Below are 25,477 nucleotides of genomic sequence, written 5' to 3'. Positions count from 1 at the left end.
AGTTGGGTCAACTACAGTTAATCCATAAAATGGAATACTAGGCAGATGTTAAGAAGAATGAAGTAGAGTCACATGTACCCGCAGAAGAGAAAGCCATACACACAAAAATAATTTGCAGAAACGTAGAAGGTTTCCATTTTTCTAAGGATCATGGACAGCAACCACAGTGCACGTCTCTGGTCAAGGGGTTCAGTTCCTGGGCTCCTAAATTGGACTAAAACCCCTAAACTACAAGTGAAATAATTTGGGAGCCTAAATTCAGCTCCTGAAATCACCTCCTGTTCTTTCTTTTCCTTAACATCAAAGGACAGCTAAAAGTGATTCAGACGCAAAGGTAAGACCCCTCACCTAATTGTCACAGTATGTAAATAATACTTTTGAAAAGCAATGCTCCCAGATTTAGAAAAACCATTTGTCAAAAGAGCACCGAAGACTGGTTTTTGGCTGCAGTAATCACTTGGCTAGGCCCACCTTCTCTTGTTTGTTTATTCAAATTGCATATGTGGGAATGGTATAACTTGAATTTGTATATCCAAAGACTACTATGGCACAACCCCCAGCCCCCCAACACCAGCCATAGAGGGTATCTGCCTTAAAATCCATGCAAGCACAAAGGTTCTTAGAGCACCCAAGCTGCAGCCAGCAGAGATCCCCAAATCCCAGAAGAAAGTGCTGCGGAGTTTTTAATCCTGGGCTTTTTCAAACTTTGAAAGCCAGCCTTGATTCATGCTTATCATGGCAGAGATGCCCCAAACAGGCAGTTCCAGTGGGAATATCTTCTAGGATAGGTCACAGGAAACTTACTCCCTCTTAACTTTACTGAGACTATTTTCAGTGGATTAAAATAGATTCTATGGGGGCGCCTGGGTGGCTCAGTTGTTAAGCATCTGCCTTTGGCTCAAGTCATGATCCCAGGGTCCTGGGATCGAGCCCCGCATCGGGCTCCCTGCTCAGCGGGAAGCCTGCTTCTCCCTCTCCCACTTCCCCTGCTTGTGTTCCCTCTCTCACTGTGTCTCTCTCTGTCAAATAAGTAAGTAAAAACCTTTAAAAAAATAAATAAAATAGATTCTATGATTGTGATAAATTTTATTATAGGTTGGCAATACCCTTCTGTCCCTCTCCTCCATGAGAGGAGTACGCTTCCCTGCCCCGGGGGAGGTTGGGTTTGGCCAGGCTTGTCTGGCTTTGGCCAGTGGAAAGTGACCAAATGTGACACGAGCAGCAGCTTCAAAAGCGTTTGTGTGGTTTGGCTCAGACCCTCGCACTTCTGCGCTCTGCCACGCAAAGAAGGAGCTTTCGGGAAGCCACTAGTCCAGAGTGAAGAAACACCGAACATGCTTGAACCCCAACTCCAGCCTGGAGCCAGGCCCAGCTGAGCCTCCAGGGACCTGCAGTGTTCAGAGCAGGAAGTTCAAGTTCGCTGGTGTAAGCTTTGGGGGTTATTTAGCATTCTTGAAGCAGAACTTGACCAAGACAGGGAGGAATAGCCTTAGACCCTTTGCTCAGCTTTACCAAATCTTGTCACTGATCTCATATTTGTTTCCGGTTCTTTTTTGTCTTATGAAATAAGCCATTTTAGCATCTTCTTGGTACCTTTCACTAATCCCATACGTTCCCAAATGTAACCACTATTATGCTGTTGGTGTTTATCCTACTCATGTTTATTTTAAATGTTTGTGATATATTTACGCATCTATAAACATAATCTGGTCTTGTTTTGTAAGCTGTAAAGCTTTACATAAACACCAAGCTCTATGCAGCCTCTGTGATTCATTTCCCACCCACTCGCACACTGTATTTCACAACATGGACCCTTGTTGAATACACCGGCTTGAGTCTACTCGCTCTAACTGTTGGCTTTATGTATAATACTGTATATGCCACGGGGTACCTATTCTCCACTGGTGGACATTTTCATTGTCAAACATGAACAGTGTTGCCAGGAACGTTGCAGTACCTTGTTGAGTACCTTGCTTTTCTCTAAGACTCACTTCTCCTCTGTGTGGACTCAGCAGAGGAGTGCCTGCCTGGTCGACCTTCCACACATGCAATCTCTAAGGTCAAATTAGCCAAGAGTTGCTAGTAGCTCTGCTCCAGACTCTTGCTGGAGCTGCTTCCCAGGATGAACCCACGGCACCCCTGGCCTTGGGCACCTCTGATTTCCGCCACTGGCCTCTGGCAGTGGGGCCGGTGCCCTGAGATTTGCTGGGAACCTCTGAAAGCACTTTCTACTGCTCCTTCCACATCTTACTCACCAATGCAAATCCTCACACTTTATCTTTTTGATCATTAAATGATTTCAAGTTCCTGGTCAGGACTGAAATGGTGGTGAGAGAGTTAGAGGAGTGAGTGAATGAAGACTCTGTTAATCGGCGTCTTTCTTCTTCACACAGCAATTTTTCTAACAGATGCAATTACATTTGAGAACTGCAGAGAACAGAATCTTATGTTTTATGTCTTTATTCATCATTTTACAAATGGGATTCACTGTAAAAAGGAAATTGCCTTTGTGGTTCAGTTCTTCAAGCTGGAGTGCTCTGAGTTTCAGTTTCTACGCCAGCTGACACGGCCACCTCGTAGCTGGCAGGCAAGAGCCAGCTGGGGAGGGAGGCTAAGAAATCAGGTAGAGTTCCTTTAAATCCAATATATTTTTATTCTTTGTAAATACAATGAGTACAACCTTTTAACTTCACAAATCAGTTAATTCACTTTGTACAAGAAAAGTTTTACTCATCCTATGATAGTCCAAGTGCTGAATATTTTTCCTCAGTGCTAGTACCTAATAAATCAAAATGGGAAAAGTACAGCAGCTATTTTAAAATGGTTGTTTCTACATTTCCATAAGTATAGATTCATACCAAAGGAGCAGCTTATAGTGTAGGACGGTGTGTGTGTGTGTGTGTGTGTGTGTGTGTGTGTGCGTGCATGCGCGCGTTCAAGGCTTTACTAGAAACCGGTTTTCTGAAAGGCATTGAAGAGTCTCAGGCTGTTAGCAATGGATCAATCAAGAAACATTTTAGCCTTCATCTCCCTGTGGTTCCTTCTGACATCATGTCTCTGTTCGTTTACTCTGGTGTGACTCGCTGAAACACGAGTTTGGACCCCCATCGCCTTTGGTTTCAGCACTTTGTTAACGGGACAGCGATCTGCCTCATCCTTCACCTCCACTTTATTTGGTTTTGCTGTTTTTATTCATCCTCCCTCAACTTGTGTTCTTTCAGTAAAGCTCTTCTATTTTTGAGATGTTATCCAACCTGAAGTCCTGGTGAGAATCTCATTTTCGTCCACCAGTTCCTTGGACAAGGTTGCCTGGCCTATGGTATTGAGGAGGAGGAGGAGGGGAAGAAGAAGGAGAAGAACAAAAGAAAGAGAAAGGAGAGAAAATAGAGAAAAAGCAAGTCTCACGGCATAAGCTACCTTTCATTTACTAACTCAGTCCTGAAGGCCACTTCATGATGTATTACGATAGAAGAAAAACTTTTGATAAAACTTTTGCTTTAAAACCTAACCATTATTTTTTAAAATAAATTCTCCAACGTAAAATAGTTCTGAAGGCTGCCGTATGATGTTATACACAGAGCTCTATTTGGTTACCCAACTTCGTACGCTAAAAAGGAAAAGAAAGTTCTACTGATGGTTCAGCTTTTGAGAGTTCAGCCCGATCTTCCAGGTAGGAGGCAGAATGGCACGGCCTGCGGCAACCCCTGAGTCAGGGGCCCCCCTCCCAGGGCGTGGCAGCAGGGAGTTCTCTCTGTTCGGGTGGTCCTGTGATGCCCCCTTTCCTTCCCCGCTGCCCCACCCTGGGGGAGGCAGCAGGTCAAAGCAACTGGAACTGTTTTGTGTCCACTGGCATGTTTTTCTGAAGGCTACACATTCCCAGGTTTATGCTTCCTTGAAGGGTTTGTTAGTTGAGGCTTGTTCTCTGTGGGTCGAAGTTCATCAGATACTGTCCCATCCTGAAAAGCGGGGACTCGGAGCTTAGATATCACTGGATTTGTACATATCTGAAAGCAGTCTTGTAATTGGCACGTTGCCAATGGTTTTTTTGAAAAACACTTCTTCTATGGTTGATGGACTAATAGATCGTAAAGCTGGCAAAAGCAACAGGAGTTTTCCAAAGCGACAGGGTTGCGTGGGATATCTGGAAGAGGAGAAGCCGCGAAAGCAAGGTAAGACCCATTACTCTTGTTAAGTCATACCCCGTACTCGAAGGCACACCCTCTTCCTGGCTGGGCCTCTTTACTGCCCCACCCTCCCTGCAACGGAGGCCCCCACAGGCGCTTCGGGCCCTGCTCTGCAGGGTGAACAGTCGAGGCATGAAGAGCCTAAATGATGCTGCCAGAATCACGTGGTGACTGTCTCTACATTAGCAAAGGGCTTGCATTTTGTTTGGAGGAAAAGTAATTTTAATTTTTTTTAAAGATTTTATTTATTTGTTTGAGAGAGAGAGAGGTGAGAGAGAGAGAGAGAGAGCACAAGCAGGGGGAGCTGCAGGCAGGGGGAGAAGCAGGCTCCCCACGGAGCAGGGAGCCTGATGTGGGGGCTCGATCCCAGGACCCCGGGATCATGACCTGAGCCAAAGGCAGATGCTTAACCGACTGAGCCACCCAGGTGCCCCGGAAAAATAATTTTAAGAAACCTGGGACTAAGTTTGGGTCAGATAATACACTGAAGGCTGCCAGGGTAGGAAATCACCACGCTGCTGAGGATAAAGGTAGTGCTAACATCCACGTTTTCTGATTCGCAAGGCTCCTTCCTCAGGCTCGTTCCCTCAAATAAAATGGATTCCTTTTCTAAGCCATTCTCCAAATTATTATTCAGGCATTATACTTAGTCACTCTCAGGAATAATTCCGTCCTTATTACACTGCAAATTAAAGACTAAGTTCTGTTGGGTGGTAGTGCCATCCAACTTTCATGTCAATGAAATTGGCATGTAATTAAAGATGTGAGAAATTGCTTAACAATTTCCTCTCTTGATGCCCAACATACGTCTGTGCTCAGATGGGCAAGTTCAATTTTCTGCTGCCCTTAGATGCCTGTAACCTCACTGTGGCCCAGATGCTCCCTCCGTCAATTTTTTACAATCAGCTACCTATGTATTTCACAAGGAGGGCTCCTGCCTCTACGGCACACCACCCAGAAGACTGCACTCCTGGGGCACCTGTCTGTAAGTAAGCCAGGTTTAACCCCTCCCTAGCCACAGCATGCTAGAAACTGACAGATATCAAAACTCCTTCAGAGGAGTTAGGGGGTTAAACTCAGCTGAATGCTGAGTTTAACTAACCAGTAACTTCACCCAGCAAATAGAATCTAGGGGAACAATTGTCACGGTTGTCTCTTCGCTTTGGGCACCTGGGAGTCCCTCTCTTCAACCTGATATTAGGCTGGTAAGTCTTTCTGGGCCTCTGAGGACCCCGTTTGGCTCTTTTGCTGCCCCACTTCCTTATCACCCATGGACAAGGACCACCAGACCTTGTAATCCCAAGACCTACATCTCCCTTCTACCTTACTCTCTTCAACAGCTCTGTTTCCCTTCCCAGGGTCAGGCCGAGAAGCAAGCACCCTGCAGTGGGTGGGAGGCTGTGGCTGCCTAGAGAGGCCTCCACTGTGTCTATAGCACTCACACAACATGCTGGGTTTCCCACGGTGAGCAAACACCGTGGGAAATAGTAACTTCCAGAAAGGATGGATTTGGGAGAATGGTCTATACCATTAGCTCTTGACTTTCTGCATGTAGATTATCTACTCACCTACTCACCTACTTCTTTTATTTCCTAGTTGGGAAGGGACTGGTTAGTCAAGAATGAATTGTCTGCTCTTTGTGGAGTCCTGTACTACCTAGAAACAGTAACAGTGTGTGTGTGTGTGTGTGTGTGTGTGTGTGTGTGTGTGTGTGTGTGAGGCAGAAAGAGAAAGAGAGAGTCTAACTACTCAGTATTATTTTTTAGAATATCTATGTCCCTGATTTCATCCATTAGCATAAATAACTGGAAGTTTTCTTTTCAGGCATAAGTGTTCTGTGTCTGTCACAGATCTGTGTATTTGATCTTCAGTTATAATATACAGTTTGTGTGAAACGCCAATTCCTAGCCTTTTCCTTATGTCCTAGATAATTAGAGAAGTAGCCTACAGAGCTGAGTTCGCGATTTTAACAATTAATGTATAATTAGCTCAGTTTGCAATACTGACTTTTCATTTCAATTTCAGATCTTATTTTTCTAGACGGGAAAGTGCTAGAGCAGAATGTTCTCTGATTGAAGGAGCTAAGAAATAAGGCATATGCCGTTTTGCCCTATGTATGACTCTAATTTATTAATTTATTAATAATTTCTAATTTATTAATTATAGGGGCGCCTGGGTGGCTCAGTCAGTTGAGCGTCCGACTCTTGGTTTCAGCTGAGGCCATGATCTCGGGGTCTTGGGATGGAGCATGGAGCCTGCTTGGGATTCTCTCTCTCCCTCTCTCTCTGCCCCTCCCCCTTCTCTAAAAAAATTAAATTATAGCTATAGCTCATATCATGAGATAAAAATTCCTTGTCAAAGCAAATGTGTTCCTTCAATGAGTAACTTCTTTGTTTTGAGGCTGGGGAGAAGTAGTATACTTGCCATTTTCCTAAAATAGACTTCTGTTAATTTGTGGTTGAACTCTCTCAGGTCACCCTAGAAGAAACTTCTGGTGGGCCCTGCCCTCTCAGACTCCCCTCCCTGGACTCTGGCATCTCCAGTGCCTCTACCACAGTCCCTGTGCTGGCTCTCCTCGCAGCCCTTCTCCCCTGCTGAAGGCCTGCATTCAAGGATCGGCTCACATGTTATCTCCTCCATCACCCAGCCTTTCCAGACTTTCCCTCACCAACTAGAATTCGTCTCTCCCACTCCCCACTTTGCTTTTTCTCTCTTCGCTGGTCTGAACTGAATGAACACTTTTGTCTACTTCATTCAGTGATAAGGGGGAAGTGTCTTCTTCTTTCTGGTGTCCCACAATGCTCACCAGGAGCCCTGCATGGAGTGAGTACTCAGCAAAGGCTTGACTGAATCAATAAGTGGATATCATATTCTTCTCAGTGTAATGTTCTTTATACCTTAATGACTTTAAATGTCAGAGTCAGTCATGATATACAAGTTAGTTTTTAGTGGGCAAAAAGTGCCCAAATTATGTACTGCTCCATTTTTATAATTCTGAGCAAATATTAAGTGCTTACTATACATTCTGAAATTTAACATGGATTTGAAATTGTAAAACCATAGCACTTTAATTTGAAGGCCATGTACACAGGCACTATCACTCAACATAGTTTCAGTGATATTCCATGGACAGGGAACAGTTTTATTCATTAGTTTTCAAAAGAGGATTTAAAACAGAAATAAGCAGATTCATAGCAGAAGCAGTATCACCCCCAACGAATACAACTGACTTGGGATTTCTCCCACCCCCACCCCTTAGGTGAGGAAGGCATGAATTGCCTCTACCCACTCAATTTAGTTACTCCCAGCACAATATCTGTGGGTGATGTTGAGATGATGGAGACAGGTTTCCATGGGCTTCCTTTCCAGGTCAATCTAAGAATAAACAATACTAAGCAACTCTGTTCTAACCTCGGATCTGCTGCAATCCTAACTTAGGAAGCTAGCAGGGTTCCACTACTCTTTTTTTTTTTTTAAGATTTTATTAATTTATTTGAGAGAGAGAGAGAGAATGAGAGATAGAAAGCATGAGAGGGAGGAGGGTCAGAGGGAGAAGCAGACTCCCTGCTGAGCAGGGAGCCCGATGTGGGACTCGATCCGGGGACTCCAGGATCATGACCTGAGCCGAAGGCAGTCGCCTAACCAACTGAGCCACCCAGGCGCCCAGGGTTCCACTACTCTTTAAGAGCCTTGCTTTTTTTCATCTGAAAATGAGATCACAAAGTCTATGCCTCTTGGTGGACTTGTCCATTGGTGGGCCAGGAGGAGCACTGCTGGAGCCCCGGGGGCTGAGCGTTTCTACAACGAGCCAAGAACAGCCCCTGCCAATGGGCTCTGCTTGGCCAGAAGATGCCTGATGGATGCTATGACTCAAAATAACTCAATGGATACCAGTCACCAAATCTAAACAGCAGTCACCATGGGGTTAGAGATGGCCTCTCAAGGATGATGCAAATGTGTCCACATGTTTTGATGGATCTACTTGTTCAGCCAGGCCAGCCATACGGGGTCTGGCAATGCTTTGGCTTTGATAATCGAACCCGATCTGCTCCTCTCACCCGCCCTGCGAGATAAGTGAGATGCTAACTATATTAACTGGCGGGCAACAGGGTAATTAGTCACAGGGTCCGAACTGGCTTATTACTGCCTGCTCACACATTCACAATGGAAGCAATTTTTTTTAAGTACACGGTCAAGGCAAACAGGAGTCACCTGGTATGGATGTAGCTGTTGAGGGTTAGCTGGGCCTCATCTTGAAGGGCTGCGATGGCGGCAGCATTCCGGAAACTTCTCAGCTCAGAACCACTGTGTGTAGGAACTAGAAACGAAGACGGGGGAAACTATGATAAGCAGCACAGGAAATGCAGATGGGAAGGCACCTCTCTGGAAATGGATGGCCAGCAGAACAGGTAGCACCCCCACCATGGAAAACGGGGCCAGCCCAGAGTATCAGCTCCCTTAAAAAACATCCCCTCTTTTTGCAATTATCGGTCTGGACTCTGAGGTGGCTGAGTGAGTGAGGTGGCAAACCTGGGGAAGGAGAGGAGGCGGGGGTTTGCGTCAGTTTACCAGCTTTGAAAGTGACGATGCATTTCAGACAGGCAAATTCGGTAGCATCTAACCGGAGTTGTCTAAATCGGGCCACCACCTCTTGTAAAGCTTGTATTTCAGATATGATCTTGTTCAGCTTCTGGGAATCTGTGTTGTCACCGTTCATGCCTAGAATAGAAATAGGGAATAAATGCTCTAATATGAGGGCATTTTCACGATTTAATATTGATTTTTGACAGAATTCTGCATATCAATATCTATTCAATTGTCACGCTAAGATATCTGATTCCCTGTAAACTGGCTATATTGTATGAAAGTTAATGTAAAATCTTCTCTTGGATGATGACAAACACAGTAATTTGCATTTAAATAACAATGCAAGCAGTCATGAATACAACAAAACAACATTATTTGCATTTAAATATAGATTTATAAGTGACAGGTATACTCTATTGTTCAGCAGGAATTTGTTATTCTTTACATGTTGTTCTTTTTTCAGTAATGTATTTTTATGGTAATTTCTACAACAAAGTCATTAAATTGTGCAATTCTTACCAGATACAGCCAGTAGAGTGTTAGCATCAACCGGAATGGCCCATTGTGCTATTCCTAGAACAAACAGTTCTCTCCAAGCATCTTCCAAAAGCATCAGCTGTCGTACAATAGATGTATAATATAATATAGTGTGTAATTTATAAATTTACAAACAATTTCAATATGTAAATTTCCATTATTTTAAAAAGTGCTTTAAATGCCTGTCTTGGTAATTTTTCCTCTGAATATTCCAGCTTTTCCTTTATTTTCCATATTTTCCTTTTTGAAAAGGTGCCTAGAGATAAGCACAGGCATCTGAGAGTCAGCCATTCCAATTCCCCAAACTTTGCTTCCTTTGAAAAGGGTTTACCCTTCTTGGCCTTGCATCTATTCATTCCCGACCACCTAGAAACTTCTCCAGAGACCCAGGCTCTATGAAATGCCACCAGCAGCTCAGCAGGCAGATCCCCTTCATATAAAATGCTGGTATTATCAGGGTTGAGGATTACAGACTAAGCGTGCAGATCTGGGCCCCCATCTTCCTAGAGGGTTGGGGGGCTGGGCTGGGAGAGAGAGAGAGAGAGAGAAAGAGAGATCACTAATTCCCAAGAGGCATGCAGGGAAATCAGGGTGTAATTATGTTAATCGGGTTTTGCTGAGTTTACCTCATCTCACTGCCTGATTTTTCTGAGACTCATAAGTGGACAGCATCAAGGTGCTTGTCATTTTCACTCTAATAAAATGTGCTACTGAATATTTAAAATGAAAATCTGGCTCCTTTTCCAAATTAAAATACTGGATTCCACTTCATTGCAGTTTGCTTGTTGTTGAAGGGTTTCCACTGAAGGGCTAAGTGGCAAACAGTAAGTAAATTTTGTTTGTATTAAAGAGTATACAAATACCGGTTTTCAGAGAAAGTAGCCAGTACACATGTGCGCGCGCACACACACACACGCACACACACACGCACGCACACACACAGCAAATGGTTAGAGTCAACCAGCAAACCTGGTCAAAGATAGAAACTAACTATTTTGAAAAAAATCTGTTTTTGAAAAATCTCTCAAAAACCAGTCAATTCTGGATGATTTATGTGAAGGTATTTCCTTCTGGGAGCTAAGAGCTGAATTGTGAAGGCTTGTAACCAAAATCACAATCAGACCAAAAAGGTTTAATTTTGAAAATGCTTTATTTATAGTTTTATTGCATTAGGTACAGAAAATAATACTTTAAAATGCAAGGTAAACAATGTCTAATTCTGATCATGTCTGAAAGTCCAGGCTATGGAAAAAAGAACATCCCATGCTAGAAGATTAAATGTTTTGAGCACATTGCTAGGTCTCTCTGTAGGAAACATACTTCAGTATTAAAGGGCACCATTATGCTTTAATTAGGTATAAAATGAACTAAAGATATAAGCCACTTGCTTTCCAAAACTACTTATTAGCCTTTTGAGAAATTTGTCATTAATTTTCACGAATGTACTGGTAACGGCCAATGGTTATGAACCCTTCGTTTTCTTTCTTTCCCTTAAGATTAGAAAAATTCTGGCAGAGGTTATTTCTGAGATCCCTAACAACAAAATTTCTGGCCTTCGTTATGATGTAATTTTAAGCAGCATATACTTTTTCTCCCTCTGACTGTCATTTACAACCACAGAATTATGCACAATGTCCATTTGTTTACAAAATCTCTAAAAGTACATCAAGAATTAAGGGAGATCCTAGCCAGCAGGAGGTGTGCAATGCACCCCATAAGCAAACATGCTCATCAATTAGTGGTCAAGGTCGTGAGTATCACAATGGAAAATATAAAGCTGTGAACATAAAATAATGAGACTAGCTCTGAAAATCTTACAGGCAAATACTCTCATCACCTATTTCTCTCAGGTCCCATATTCTTAAGAAACATTGTCTTATTAGCAATTTTAAATGTCATTAAGATTTTTTAAATTTGTGATTAAATTTGATGTTTCAGTTAAACTTAAAAAAAGAGAGAGAGATAATGTTTTTGTATATTTGTTTTTCATAGACCAGATCCAACCTTCCTGAAATAACATAATTACCTTTCTTAGTAAGGATTCCATAGCTAGATATTTTGAACCCATCGTAGGAAGCTAATAAAAATTGTTTCCTCGTTGCTGTTAAGAATGGATGCCTGGCCTTCAGGATTTATCCAGGTGACCTCCAGTTTCATAAGGCTGACCACTGTTGGTTTTTTTTCTTTCCCCAGTCCCCTTCCCCAAAAGCTCAGTGCCCTCTTGGTCATACCTGGTCCTGCAAAGATAGTGTGGAGAAAGCTGGTACACTCTTAGCCCACTTGATGCTCATAAACAGAAGCCTGGCAGCTGATTCACACACGGACTCTGTGGCCACTTCATACAGATACATTGGGGTCCCATTCACTTCATGGGGGTACTGAGCGGGGAAGAAAGAGAAACACCAGGGAGTGAGGAAACCACAGCTTTGCAGGAAGAGCCAAACTTTTAATTTCCTAATTAGAATAGGGAAGGAGATAGGCATTTGGATGTTCTGCTTCAACATGCAGTTGCCACTGGTAGACAAAAAACAAACATCTATATCTATAGAATTTGAGAAATAATAACCACTGGGAAAGGCCCATTTCCAGTCTTTGGGGACCTGTTCCTTCCAGAGGGGCATCTGGCTTTTCTATCCCCTGCAGCAAATTTTCCTCCGACGGAGCCAAGTGCCAGGCCTGTCTCCCAATTTAGACAAGAGCTGCTTGCATTTGTGTAAATAAAAATAGATGTGAAAAAAGTATAAATTAATAGGCATCCCAAACACAAATATGCATATGAGTATTTTTAGAAAGGATTAGTATATTATGGAAATATTTCAATTAGACATCTTAATCATTCACAGAGCATTCCCATTCATAACTGACAACATATTCATAACACTACTTTCCCAAGCTTATTATACACATCAAGGGTAAGAAAGCAATATTAAATATTGTGCTTGTGCGTGTGCCCAGGTGTTTGGCTTCCCTGCAGTTTGGGGCTGCAGCTGGCCCTCCCCTTCGCGGCCTGGAGTGGGTGCTTTGGGTAGGTACCAGCTGGAAGCCTGGAAGGTAGTCCCTAGGTGGCAGCCTTTTGAAGTGGTTCAGGCTGTGGCCCTGCTCAATAGAGACTCAATCCTGGTACAAATACATGCATCTCAGAAGGGGGTGAAGGGAGAGCGGAAGACCAAGCCAGCTTCCTCAAACTGTCCTAACAGGTGAGCTCCACCCGTTGTTGCTGCATTAGGGACCCACAGCCTTGCCCCAGAAAAACAGATCCCTGCAATCTGCCACACAGGGACTCTTCTCTGCCAGCTGCAGCCAACTCCTTTCTCCTAAAAACAGAAGTGCTCTTCTGGTCTCTGGAAATACCGAGGTTGCCCCTCAGTTCAGCCGGGACTCCACACCAGGGCATTGTTTAAAGGTGCGAATTCCTGGGCCCCACCTCAAACTTGCTGAAAGGGACTCTATGGGGGATGGGCCAGGGAGTCCACGTTGTAGCCAGCTCAGAGAGTGACTCTACTGTCCACTAAAATTTGAACACTCCCGGCTTAACAGGGGAGAGTGGGGGACCGACAGCTCCCTGCAGAGCCCGACCCCGAGCACCACGCGAGGTCGCTCTGTCTTTGGCTTGACCCCATCCTAGCTCCAGAGAGATGGGTGCCCCCCACACCCGCCCTCAGTTGGCCACCAGACTCCCTAGAGTCCAGCAAGGGCACGGACCTTGGGCGTGGGCTGAGCCAGGCTCACGAGAGTCTGCCGCTCCGGGGTGGCGGACACAGCGGCCAGCTCCAAGCCATGGGGCTCGAGCTGCGTGACTGCGGTGAAGAACGCCGGCGCGGGGAGCGCGGCCGAGGGGAAGTGCGCAGCCGCCCCATTCTCCTCCTTATGTCCACGGAAGTAGAGGGCCACCTGCTTGCGAATGGTGGACGTCCGAGGCCCCCGCTCGTGCTGCACGGCTGCAGAGACAGACAGATGGACGAATGCCCAGGATCAGAGACTCGACAACACTTAACTGCTGCCGAGCTCCCGGGCCAAACGCGCCGTCTGGGCAGGCAAGGTCACTCAGAGGTGAAGAGAGGGGGGGACAGGGATGGGTGGGCGGAGGACGCTCTGCGATCTCACTCTTAACACTGCAGGCATGAGAGAGCTGAGGCTGAGAAGGGGAGCCCGACCCCAAGTGTCACGATAATGGCCAAGCCTCCAGCAAGACTAGGTGTGTTCTCTTGTGCGTTCAGGGCTCTTCCCCACCCAGGGGAGGTCGCAGAGAGAGACCCTGGACGGGGGGGGGGGGGGGGGGGGGAGTAGTTGGGTATCCCTGTCACTGACAAAGGGGAGAGGGAGCACTGTGCCCAGCCAGGCACTGCATCCCTACACAGACTTTTCCCGCTCAGCCCAACCGGCTCCCCCCACCTCCACCCCCCCGCGGAAAGGGTGTTTGGCCTCCGAGGGCCTCCGGAGAAAAGGACCCTAGCCGGGGACACACTGGGGGATGGAACGAGGGAGAGCCCGTCTTGGAGTGTGCTGGAGGAAGGCAGGGGAGATGTGACAATTACCGCCAACAGTTTAAACAAACAAATTAATTCAGGGCAATCTTCCGCTCGCAGAGCTTGACAACTTGTCAATACACAAGTTCAACAGGTTGGACGTTCCCTCCTGCTTCCTGCGCCGCTGAGGAAGGAGCTCTCCCCAACGGGCGCTGTGCCTCCTGGAGCTGCCACCCGGCCCGGACCGTGGCCAAGGCAAACCCTCTCAGCATCCTGTTCTGAGGCCCTATTCCTCCCTCCCGGCCATGACCCCGGCCCCCGGCCAGGCCTGGGGCGCCCTCGCCAGGCCACCACTGGGCACGCACTCGGCCTGCGCTCTCCGCCCGAAAAGCATCTGATGCCCTAGTTCTTGTTGAACGAGTTTAAGAGCCTTCTGAAAGTCGGGTGTCCGAGGCACCCACAGGCGTCACCCTGCCTCTCCAGCCCCTTTTTGTAGAACCGAGAGAAAAAGCCCAGATCGCCACAGTGGCCGTCCTGGTTTGGGAATCTTGACGAATTAACAAACACGGGCTCGAAATTCCGCGTGTTTGTGTCTCTGCCCTTCCTCCTCCAGCACAGTCTCCCAGTCCCCACAGTCTCCAACCTCGGAGACTATCCCGACAGCGAGATCCTGCGGAAGGCTAACAGGCTTAGAGGTGGCCACAAAAGGGCTGCAAGGAGAGGTGAGAAGAGGTATTAGGACGAGGAGCAGGAAGTACCGCGCACGTGTGTGCCCAGCAGAGCGGGGTCCCGAGAGCGCTGTCTTCGTGGGGGTGCTTGTGGGGCGCAAGTTTCCTATGTGGGTGTGGACCATACCTCCAGAGTTCAGTGGGGTGGGGGTGGGGGTGGGGGCTCATGCAGAGAGACGGAAGGATAAGACTGAAAGTCCGAGGCCAATTCCCAGCATCTGGAAAGAAGTGCTCCAGAGATGATTTACATGCATTGGAGTGCCATGTATTTTCTGTACATATAATTTACTTACTAGTCAACCAACATTAGAGAAATAAAAAGCTGTACTGATTACCATCTTTGTTCATGTTGACTTCCAAACACTTCTTCAGCCGACACGCCCTGCACTGGTTTCTGTGCGTCTTGTCCACCGGGCAGCCTCCCTGGAACAGAGCGCAGGCGGTCAGCGGGCCCCAGGGCCTTTAGACTGGAGACTCGAAGCCGGCACCGGGTCGGGGGAAACGTGGAGGCAGGAAGGGACCCCGCCACCGATCTCGGAGCTGCAAGCCTGGGTCCGCGAAACTCGGAGGCCTTGGGCACGAGCAGGGCTAGGTTGGGAGAGGGCCAGGATTCCCCGGGGCTCCTTCAAAAGGAACAGCCCCTGACCCTGTGAAAGTGGATAAGGAGGAAAAGTCCTTCGCCATGCAAGTGAAGGGTCAAAGCGCCTGGTTTGCCTGACTGCCGTGTTGGGAGGAGAAGCTCTGGAGGGGAGCTTCCGCCAGGCTCGGAGGTCGTGGAACAGGGACGAGACTTTTCAGGACCGAAGACAGCGACCTGGCCCCAGAGGAGGAGGCTTCAGAGCTCAGTTAGGAGCAGGCTTGTCAGCCAGGATCCTCACCACGCCCCTCTCCCGTCAACTATTCTTTCCGCCTTCGGGTCTCGAGTCTACTTCTTTCTGTCACTTGGGGCGGGGGGGGGGGGCATTTATTTGTCGGATACATATTTCCCATTTATTGTTCACTCTCTTGTTTCCTCACTCCTGGTGTTGTACTTGAAGCCATCCTTATAACTAGCAGGTTAAAGTTGTCTTAAAGACTGGCCTTAGCCCCAGATTCATGGAAACACAGCCATTCCTGGAAGGTGAGGCAGAAGCCAGAGTGGTTAGCAGGGCAAGGCCTACAGAGGTGAGGATGGGAAGGGAAGAGCCCAAGACCTGGGCAAAATCTAGAAATGCCCATTATGTAAATATGACCAGGAAGATAATGTGATGGACTGTCTGACAAAATGATAATATGGACTGAGAATATTGGCATGATAACTGGAAAAGAAGAGCTAATTACTGCCTTAGAAATATTTATTTGAGATGCACGAGAAAAAATGTTCTACCTAATGCAATTTTCTGGAAAGATATTGGCTATTAGAAGAAGAAATTTACAGAGAAAATTTCTTATGGAATTCATTCAGTGTTGGTGTTATTCCTGAAGGAACATATACATAGATACATAAAGAGTCATATCTACATATGCATTTTATACACCAAAAATATCTAAGAAGTTTCGTGCTCTCCTATATTTGTATGACTTGCAACTGTTACAAGTACTGTAGGGATAAAGAGAAAAAAATAAATGTATTTTTATTTTCCTTCATAATCTAAAAAATTCACATACTGTGAATTTGGGGTAGGCACATTTTCTGAAATAACCTTTAGGAAAAGATTACACACCTGAATACATTTTTTAAATGAGATCCCACCCTTCTGATTTAAAATATGTTGAGGTATTTAAAATAAAGGCAGGGCAGAGGTTCGTAACAATTTCTATATGTCCTCATTACTGTTGATAATAAATTGGAATATTGTTTATCTAGAAATAATTTTTGCTTTCTAAATGAATTCTTCAGGGCATCTTTGCTGGCCAGTGTAATAGCTGAATGTAAAGAGGGTTAAAGAACTTGTTATTAAACGCAATCGTATGTCTATCTTCATATGATTATCTTCCTAGTGTTCTGATAAACAAGCTAATGCAAAATGGAAGCCTTCACTTGTTCTTAGGAGTGTCTTCAAATCAGATCACATGTATATAAATATCTGAAGCTTGAGAGAAAGATGAGTGCTTGAGCTCAGCCCATTTATTCTCTCTGCAAGGAGAGGACACCAAGCCTGATGAGTCTATTATCAGTCCTTTACAAGGACTTGGACTGATATCAATATGTTCGAATTGATAGCCAACCCCTTTGAAAATATCAAGCATCACATCTGAGATTTTGATTCCCTAATTCTGTGCATTGCATAACATTAAAAGGTAATTTAAGTAGAAGCCTGCTCAAATCTGATGACCCACAGCAATACTCCATTCCTGCGGGGCTGTCGGGATACAGTCCTGCATGTGTATAATGTGATGTGTCCATATGGTGATCTAGAAACTGATACAGAGCTGGGTACCCAATTAAACAGGAACCAGGGCTGGAGTTCAAAATAACTTATCCAAATGTAAGTATCTTCTTATTTTTGTTGATAATCCAAATCTATTGGAAATTGATATGAGCAGACATAGCTTTAGAAAAAAGAATAATTCGCTAGCTCCAGACAATATGTGTGTGTATATGTATATCATATATAAATATTAATTAGTGAAGATGTTTTACCATTTTGGTTACCAAGGGATGACTTCTGACTAATACACTCTCCAGGGTCTTCTTGGGAGTCAAGGTGGTAGCTCTGTGCTGAGAGTGTGTGTGCCTGACCTAGGAAAAGGCAGTGTGGTACCAAAAGACTGGTCTCCCTAAAATGATCCCATTACTGAGCTGGAAACTGAGTCAGGGGGTCCTACTTTTTCTTTCTGGAAGCTTTGGCTCACTCTCAGCCCGTGCTCTAAACTCCCTTGTCTTTTTGAGATCATTCTGCCTGCTCAAGACCAAAACACAACCAACCAGGCACATCTTCTAAACGGAGGAAGAGAAGATATGGGAGGCTTGGAGAGGATCTCAGCCACCCCTTCCTTGAGAGCCTTCTCTTCTTGCCCACTCTGCCCTTTCCTGACAAGGCCCAGTTAAAGCCTCATGGAAGCCGAAGCTCCACTGCTCACTTCCAGTGCAGTCCTGCTTCTCCGAGGTTGAAAGGACAAAGCCCTTCACACAGCAAGTCCTGTGCTCCAGATGGCCACACTCACCTTGGGTGGCAGCCTTGCCTGGGACGCCTTGTGCCTTTTACTTCTGCCACGGCAGGCAGGGGTCAAGGCACCGAGCTGGGGCTGCTGCTCAGAGCGGGGGAGCGGGGTAGGGTGCGGGCAACACAACGTAGCCTTTCCTCCAGCTTGCAACGTGTGGTTTAGACTCTAAAGTTCCTTAGGCCCCCTGGGCTGGCTCTAAAGCAGCTGGGTGAGGGCCATACCCAGTGTCAAAGTCTGGGAGAGAATTACAAAAAGCGGGGTGGGGGGTGTGTGTGTGCAGGGAGGAGCCCGGATTTCAGATTCCCCCCTGCACACTCCTGTATCTTCCCTTACCTCTTCCCGCCTTTCCCACGCGGAAGGGCCTCCGAGAGCTGAGGCGGGAAGGAGGGGAGAGGAAGGGAGAGGTCAGGGCTCGGTCTCTCCTCAGCAGCTTGGAAACTCGGAGGAGGCCTGGGCACAAACAAAGGAGGGGGAGGCGGCGAAGGGGAGCCGGCCGCGCGGCCCTGGCCGAGGTACCTGGTTTCCGGATTTGCAGACATACGTCCTGTTCCTTCGGATACTCCGTTTGAAAAACCCCGAGCAGCCGTCGCAGGCGTAGACCCCGTAGTGTTTCCCCGAGCTGCGGTCGCCGCACACTTTACAGGGGATATCTAAAATACGGCCTGCAATGGCAGGAAAGACAGGCAAGGGGGGAAGGGACGACAGGGAGGGCGGAGAAGAGGGAGGCAAGGGGGAGCGGGAGAGAGAGATGCTAAGCAATCTGACCTCTGAAGGGATTAGCACTGAAGCTGCGGTAAAAGCAAATAATGAAGTGATTTTATAGCCAAACTTTTTTTCCTTGAGCAAGTGTCAGTTTCCTACAATGAGCATTATTCATGCACCGCTACATGTATTTGGGTCTCTTCTAATCGCCGAGACCCATTTTGGAATAAAAGATTACAGCAGGCCGGGGCGGCAGCACGGCCCGCCGCTGCCTTTCTGCTCCGCGGAAAGTTTGGCCGCCTCCCTCCCCCGCTCTCGCATTTAACAGAGAAAGTTGTTAGCGCGCGAGGAGACAAACTTGAAATGTAAAAGGGGAAAGAAGAAAAACAAACACGGCTGGAACCGGGGATGGCAGCTGGAAGGCAATCGAGTTTTCTCTGAGCTGCCGGGCGGTTGTTATTATTAGGATTATTATTGTAATGCTAATACCAGGATTATTAATGATAATAAGGGTAGTGGTAATTGCCCAACTTTCGCTTTACCTATTTTAAAAAATGCTTAGTGGATCGCTTTTGAGAAATTATTTCTTTTAGGGAAAAAAGCATTTCCCCCCCAAAGTAACTAGCACCGGGCTGGGCAAAGGAGAGAGCGGCGCGTGCGCGGTTCCTTCGCAGGTTAGCGCGGGACAGCCACCCGGCCCTACCCCCTCCACTCCCCAAGTTCTTCCTCTGAGACCCACCTCCTCACACCAGATCGCGGGTCGGGTGGGTCCCTGCCTGCCTGTTTTTCCTCCGCTGTGGGAGGCTGATATTTTAAAGGAGCTAGCTGGTTTCTCTGGTCTGCCCTCCACCCCTATTGGCCTCGACGGTCGCCTGGCTTAGGAGAACTTTTCTTGGAATCCCCTCAAGCCTGGGGTGGCTTCGGACCTCGGAGGAACGTTAGGGAGAGGGTGGTATTCCAAAATTCAGGAGGGAGGGAACTCTTTTCTCTAAGGTTCAAGAGTCCAACCAGCCTGAAGCGATAGGGACTTAGAAATCTTTCCTCTCACAAAGTATTAAAGTGGCCACACTTTGATAATAGTAATGATGGTAGTAATAATTAACCTCTTTACATTAAATTTTCCCGTTGCGACTCCACCCAAGGCCTCCAGTCTGGGCCCGGAAGGCCTCCGTCTCTGTGAAGCTGGACTGTTGCTGCCCGGAGCACTCAGGTTGGGGAGCGCTATCAGGCTGGGGTGCAGGGAGGCGAGTCAGAACCCCCCGGCCAGGGGAATAGAGGAGGCCAGGGCACCACGTGGGGAGGGCCCCGAGGTCTCAGAAGTGGAAATTTGCTCGTGGATTCCGAGGCGTCCTGGCGGGCGCGATTCCTTCAGCAAGGCCCTGGAGGAGCTGCTGGGGGCCGGGAAGGAGGGGGGCATGGAGAGCCCAGCGGCCTGGGTGGGGGTGGGGGTTCGGTAACGACCAAGCTCGGCCGGGGTAATTACAACCCCGCCATAGCACCTGCCTATAGAGCCACCAGTGACCCGTCAAAAAGAGTAGCATGGGAATTCAGACGGCGACAAAGGCCGGTGGGGGAGGCGCGCGGCACGGCGACCACCGCCTCGGCGCTCCCTTTCCTGCAGGGTGGGAGGAAAGGTTGTGCTGGGGTGGGGGGAGGAAGTGGCTGGAGAGAGCCAGGCGAAGCCACAGCGGGGCTTGTCCCTCTCCCCCCTGGGCCTGTCGCTGGGCCCATGGGAACTCACAGGCACCCAGCAGCCGGGGACTTGAGCTCAGCTGCAGCACACTCACGCTGCAAACAGTAAACTTGGTTTCCTTATTTTGCAACCATCCTTCCCAGCATGACACGCGCCCTCTGGCTGAGCTGGGGTCCATGTTTGGGATTCAACAATCCTGTCGCCCCAGCTGTCCTCTTTCCGGTGGCACTTTTGATGATGCCAAGATGAGGGCGCAGAAGCACCAGTTGTGGTGTTTCTCTCCCCCCCCCCCACACACACACTTCCCATCCAGACAGGAGGACAGGGACACACCACATCTCTGGAGAACCCCATGGGGCGCAGGGAGGACCGGTGCGGGGTGGGTGACCGCTCTCCAGCTGGGGGCGGGGGTCGGGGCTCCTCGACAGTCGCCCGGAGGGGCCGCCACAGCTGCGGGTGGGTCCTGCCTCGGCGCAGACCTCCGGGGCCTCGGCTCCCGGGGCAGATTAGAGGCCGGCCGACTTGCCTGGGGCGGGGGACAGGAGGGAGGGACGCGAAAATTCCGGGGCAGAGCGGGTCTGCGCCTCAGACTCCGCCACCCAGCCACGTTAAGGTGACTTGGGGTCACCAGACAAGCTGGTTGACCCCGTTGCAAAGCTCCTCTCATTTAGCAAACCGAGCGAGCTCCGACGTGAGGCAAGCGGGAGTTTCCTGAGGCTGGAAAACCGTTCTTAACTTCCCTCGCCAGGGGGTCCCCTCGGGGCTTTTTGTGTGTCATAATTGCCTAAAGATATATGGCAGCTTCGATTACTGTAATTACCATCAGAGGCTGTTGAAAGAAGTTAGTCTGGGCTGCAGGGGTGACTGGCCGGGGTCTTGTTACCACCCAGGCGGGGCTCCCGGGTGACATCGCTCTGCCCTCCAGCTGTGCGAAACCGAGCGAGGCGGGGGCTGCAGACCTCGCCGCCCGGCTCGGTCCTGACCTCGCCCGCTGCGCGCCGACCTCCTCGCCGCCCGGTGCCCGAGGGCCGCAGTTTTCGGCCCGGCTGCCGCCACCTGTCTGGAGAAGGCCGGGATGCAGCGGCGCCGCGGGAGGGGGCTGCCTTCCTGCGGGCCTGAGGAACTTCCCCGGCGGCGGCCGAACCTGCCATGGGTCTCAGGCTTCCGAGGCCGAACTCAGGCTCTTGGGAAGTTGGAGAGCGCCCAAATTTCCCCAGCATGTCACTCGGCCTTTTTTTTTCCTGAGTCCGGATGGTTTGCCTGAGTCCCAGTCCACCAGACGCGGGTACGGCCCCCAGCGAAGCGAGCCGCGCGCCTGTCCCTTCCCTCTATTCCAAGGCCTCGTCTTTTCAAGCTCCCCCCAACACACACCAACCCCGGCGACTCCACACCGCAAGTGGACGAACAAGTCTGAGGCTCCTTACTTCTAGGAAAGGAGGCGAGGGCCTGTCACAGGGCGAGGTAGCAAGGAGGCCTGCCAAAGCCCGCGGGCTCTGGTTTTTGCAATAGAGGCTCGGAATGCAGCAGAAACGGTTTCCTTCTGCGCCTCTAGGAAGGACCTCACACGCCAGAACGTGGGCCACGAAAAGCGAGCCCACCTCGCTTCCCTGAGAGGAGAGCAGCCACGGCCAGCGTAGGCCCGAGGCTAACTGGAAACGCCAGGCCTCTGCAAGGCTCTGCTCGGATTTGGGCTGCTGCAAAGTTTCCTTCTTTCTTCCCCCTGCCCTAGTTTAAACATTTCTCCTTTTCTCTTTTTGTTCACGTTCACTTTACTTCAATTTTAAAAATGGTAACACCCAAACCAAAGCAACCGTTTAAAGTAAATTCCTTCCCTCTTAAGTGGGACTTCATCATCAGTCCTCAGAAGTATCTTGGATTCTCCCAACTTTCAAAGACTCGGGACAATGAGGGCGAGTGAGGGGAGGGGGCGTTTGAGGAAAACACGGAGTGCCCCAAATGCTATGGGCGAAGGCAACAAGGGCGGTTTGAGAACTCCAGGACGTGGGGACTGCGACAGGGGCCACCCCCAGCCTTGGGCCCCCGGAAAAGGCAGCTCCGGGCCGGAAGGCGAGAACTGACATGCCCCGGGGAGATCCGAGCCTTGCGACAACGCCCGCCCTACGCGGGCTCGGGCCTCCACATTCTCGGGTTCCGCTGGCACTGGGCCCGAAGATGCCCTCGCACACACACTTAGCCCCACACTCTGGCGTCTAGGGGCAGTTAGACATCAGCCGCGGCTCTCCATCCTGGAGGGGAGCCCCCAGCTAGGCAAGTTTGAGGAAGGAGAGGAGCGCGCGAAGGGAACAGGCCGCACACTCCTGCCTCGGCCGAGCTCCCGCTCGAAAAATCCTTGGGATTAGGGATTTGGTCCCCTCTTTGCTAGAGCGGTTCGCCATACTTTAAATTCCCCAGTTATGACCTACGCGGATTTAGGATTAAGGAAAATGTGACTTTTAAATTGTTTCTGCTTCCCAGTTTGCAGGATTATTTGAAATAGCTAGAAACGGGGTGCAAAGCATTCCATTCAAATCCGCTTTGCGCAGAGTTGCTTTTGCGCGCTGGAGCTCGGAGTTTTGAGCGAGCGTGTTATTGTGCTGCCGCCTGGAGCTGCGGCCTAGTTCCCGCCCCCGTCGCCCCCCCCCGCCCCGCACCTGGCGGCCAAGCGGAGACAACTCGCGGGACTGGTGGGCAGCATGGGTCTCAACCTTCCCACCATACCAGGGCGGGGGGTGGCGGGCAGGGGGAATCAAGCAATCCAGAGGTAACGAAATTCTTCCCTCACCACGAAACATCCCGACTCACGGTCTATGAGGAGCTGGGCCAAAGCGCACTCGCCGCCGGAGTCCCTTTCCCGGGCTCGGAGCTGCAGCGCTCAGGGCAGGACTCCCCGGCCTCCCCTCCCGCCCGCCCCAGGCTGCGCTCCTGAGCCCCGCGGCGGCCCCAAAGGTACCCACTTGTTGATCCGGCCGGCTTGCTCATGCTGGCTGTCCCGGGCCGGAGCGGTTGGTGGGCGCTGCCCGAGTCCCGGCCGGCAGCGCCCGCCTCGCCGCCGGGCGCCGCCGTTCTCCAGCCGCCCTCCAGGCTGCAGGCTCCCGGGCCGGACAGGTGGGTGTCGGTTGCGCGCTGCGCTGCTCCCCGGGCGCTCAGAATTCGTTCCACGGTGGGAATTTAAGCATCCTCAAGTTTCTCCCCCGCTCTTGCAAAACCGCAGCTGCTGGGAATGTTGCTTGGTACGGACACACGCATGGACAGACAAACGGAGAGAGGACAGGCGGATCGAGGAAGAAGGGAAGAGGACAGCAAGAGAGGAATAGTGAAGGACAGAGATGGAGACACGAAAATGGTCTTCCTATGGAGCAAAAAGGACAAAATCCCTCTCTTTCCCCATTCCTGTCTCTCAGTCTTCAATTTCTCCTACATTAGGCATGCGGAGTGTGGCCAGATCTCTACAGACCGCTGCTCTTTTAAGGAAAGAAGGAAAACACAACCGCGGTCTCAGGCAGATGGGCTCCGCGCTGCCCAAACCTGAGAGCGGAGTGGGAAACTAGATTGCCGGGAAGTCTTCCGAGGGAACAGGCGGCCAGGTCCCAGTTTCCGGGGAAAGCCGCGCACAGAGCGGCAAAGGGTCCCCGAAGTTCATTACCCCGTGACTTTGTGCTTGTCGCTGCGGGCTGGGTCCCCAGTAATATCTCCAGAAGCGCTCTGACAGGCAGCCGCGGGGAGGGGAATAGGGCGTCCCTGGCCCACTTAGCTTTTCCCCCAACTCCTGGCGGGGTCTGACGTCAGCCATGTGCGGGGAGGGGAGGGGGAAGAGGGAGGGGGTTAAATGCTAATGATATTAATGAACCTCCAAGCGGCTCCGAAAGAAAATGCAGGCGCTGTCGGAGCTGACGAGTTAGAGTGTGAATATGGGACTGTGGCTCTGTGCGTGCGTGATGGTGAGGACGGTGCTGCTCTTGTAATAAAAATGAATTATTATATTTCATGGCAAGAGGGAAGGGGAGGGGAGATGGAGCATTCTCAAAACGCTCTCCCCCTTTTCTCCAGAGCGCCAGACAGATTCGTGGAAGAAACTGGGTGGCTGTGTGTTTGTGTGTGATTGTGCGCACCGGATATGGCCATGTGAGTTGGTTCATTCTTGGTCCCGTGCCCCTTCTGTTGGGTAAAACTTGGATCTGGTCCGAGGTGAGTAATTATTCATTTTGCAACTACCTACGGAAAGTTGTAGCTGAGGACGCTGTGTGCGGACTTGGGGCCTGGGATGGGGTCTGCGGGAGGCTCCGCGTTCCTGCGGCCTTCGCGGAGTCCGCTTGGGCACCAGCTGCGGGGAGGGTGCCGCCCGCTCCCCAAAGCAAAGCCCATCCCGAGCAGAGCGAAGCTCCGGTCGCCTCCATTATCTGCCCTGGAGCGACTGGAGGGCAGAACTTTCCCTCCTGCCGCTCATCCCCAGAAGGCTTCCCTGGCTCCCCCTCTCCAGGGAGCGTCCGAGATTCTGGAGAGCTTCCACCGCCTTAGGCCCCCACCCCTCCCGCCAGCCTTCCCCCGATTCCTATGCTCTCGCGCGCCCTGGTCCCTGCGCCGCGCTGAGAGAGCGCACGCCGAGGGAGCGGTGATCCCCGATCTCTAAGAGATTAATTCTTATTTAAGCTCTCCCAGCAGCTTGAACTTGTCGAACAAGAGCTTGCCAGGCTGTCCTCCGGGCGGGGGCCGGCTAGAGGTCAGGGGTCACACCTCCTGCGCTCCCGCCCTCCGCTCCGCGTTTGGGGAGGGGGGGGCGGGGAGGAGAACTGAGATCAGTGCTCCGCAATTCTACCTGCCCTCCCCTTTCTCCAGACTCAGGGTCAACCCGGGCTTTCGTTGAGAGTTTGAGTGTGCAAAGTGAGTGCCTGCGTCCCCCGAGCCCTCGGAGGGCGCAGCAGCTCCTCCACCCGGCGTCTCCGGGGCGCAGGCTGTGCGCTCCTGTAGGCGGCCTCAGCACGTGACTGCAACTTTCCGCAGCAGCCTCCGCAGGGCCTGGAGCCCCGGCCTGCGCTCACCACACACTTGAGAGCCCGCGTCCTCGCCAGGGTCCTAGGGACACCCGGAAAAAGCAAGAAAGGGGACGGCTATTTCCCAAGTTAGCCCTCCTCGGTTCTTCGTATTGGGACCAGAGTGGGGAATTGTGGGACAAAACCATAAACCTGAGGGTATTTTTTTAGGAGACAGGACAAGAAATAAAAATTTTTGACAGCTAAGTTGGGCAGTGTACTGGCCGCATACGCGAAATAGTACAAACTCGAACTCCGCGCCCAGAAAGGGAACTGATTTCCGGGGCGTCATTTGAGAAACACAGTTACTGTGCCAGGCTCGCTTTTGGAACCTGGGGTTCTGGCCCCCACCAGAAACCCACTTGCCCCCCCGCCGCCACCAACGCCGCTGCCACCACCACCACCA

The 25,477-nt window shown here is 49.9% G+C and overlaps 1 protein-coding gene across 1 annotated transcript; it reads right to left on the bottom strand.

Annotated features, from left to right (window-relative positions):
* Nucleotides 1-2,481: 2,481 nt before the first annotated feature.
* Nucleotides 2,482-23,743, bottom strand: NR2E1 (nuclear receptor subfamily 2 group E member 1). Its single transcript, XM_073893741.1, has 9 exons — nt 22,999-23,743; nt 18,166-18,311; nt 14,838-14,925; nt 13,011-13,246; nt 11,540-11,686; nt 9,291-9,387; nt 8,754-8,903; nt 8,397-8,502; nt 2,482-4,141 (listed from the first exon to the last, which is right to left on the bottom strand). The coding sequence occupies exons 1-9, from the start codon at nt 23,021-23,023 to the stop codon at nt 3,979-3,981; spliced, it is 1,158 nt and encodes a 385-aa protein (XP_073749842.1). The 5' UTR covers nt 23,024-23,743; the 3' UTR covers nt 2,482-3,978.
* Nucleotides 23,744-25,477: the final 1,734 nt, after the last annotated feature.

Source organism: Callorhinus ursinus, unplaced genomic scaffold, assembly GCF_003265705.2.
Source record: "Callorhinus ursinus isolate GAN/ISIS: 27379988/994484 unplaced genomic scaffold, GSC_fseal_2.0 scaffold6, whole genome shotgun sequence".
Lineage (NCBI taxonomy): Eukaryota > Metazoa > Chordata > Mammalia > Carnivora > Otariidae > Callorhinus > Callorhinus ursinus.
Note: the sequence above shows the minus strand (reverse complement) of the source record. Positions and strands in the feature narration are given on the sequence as shown.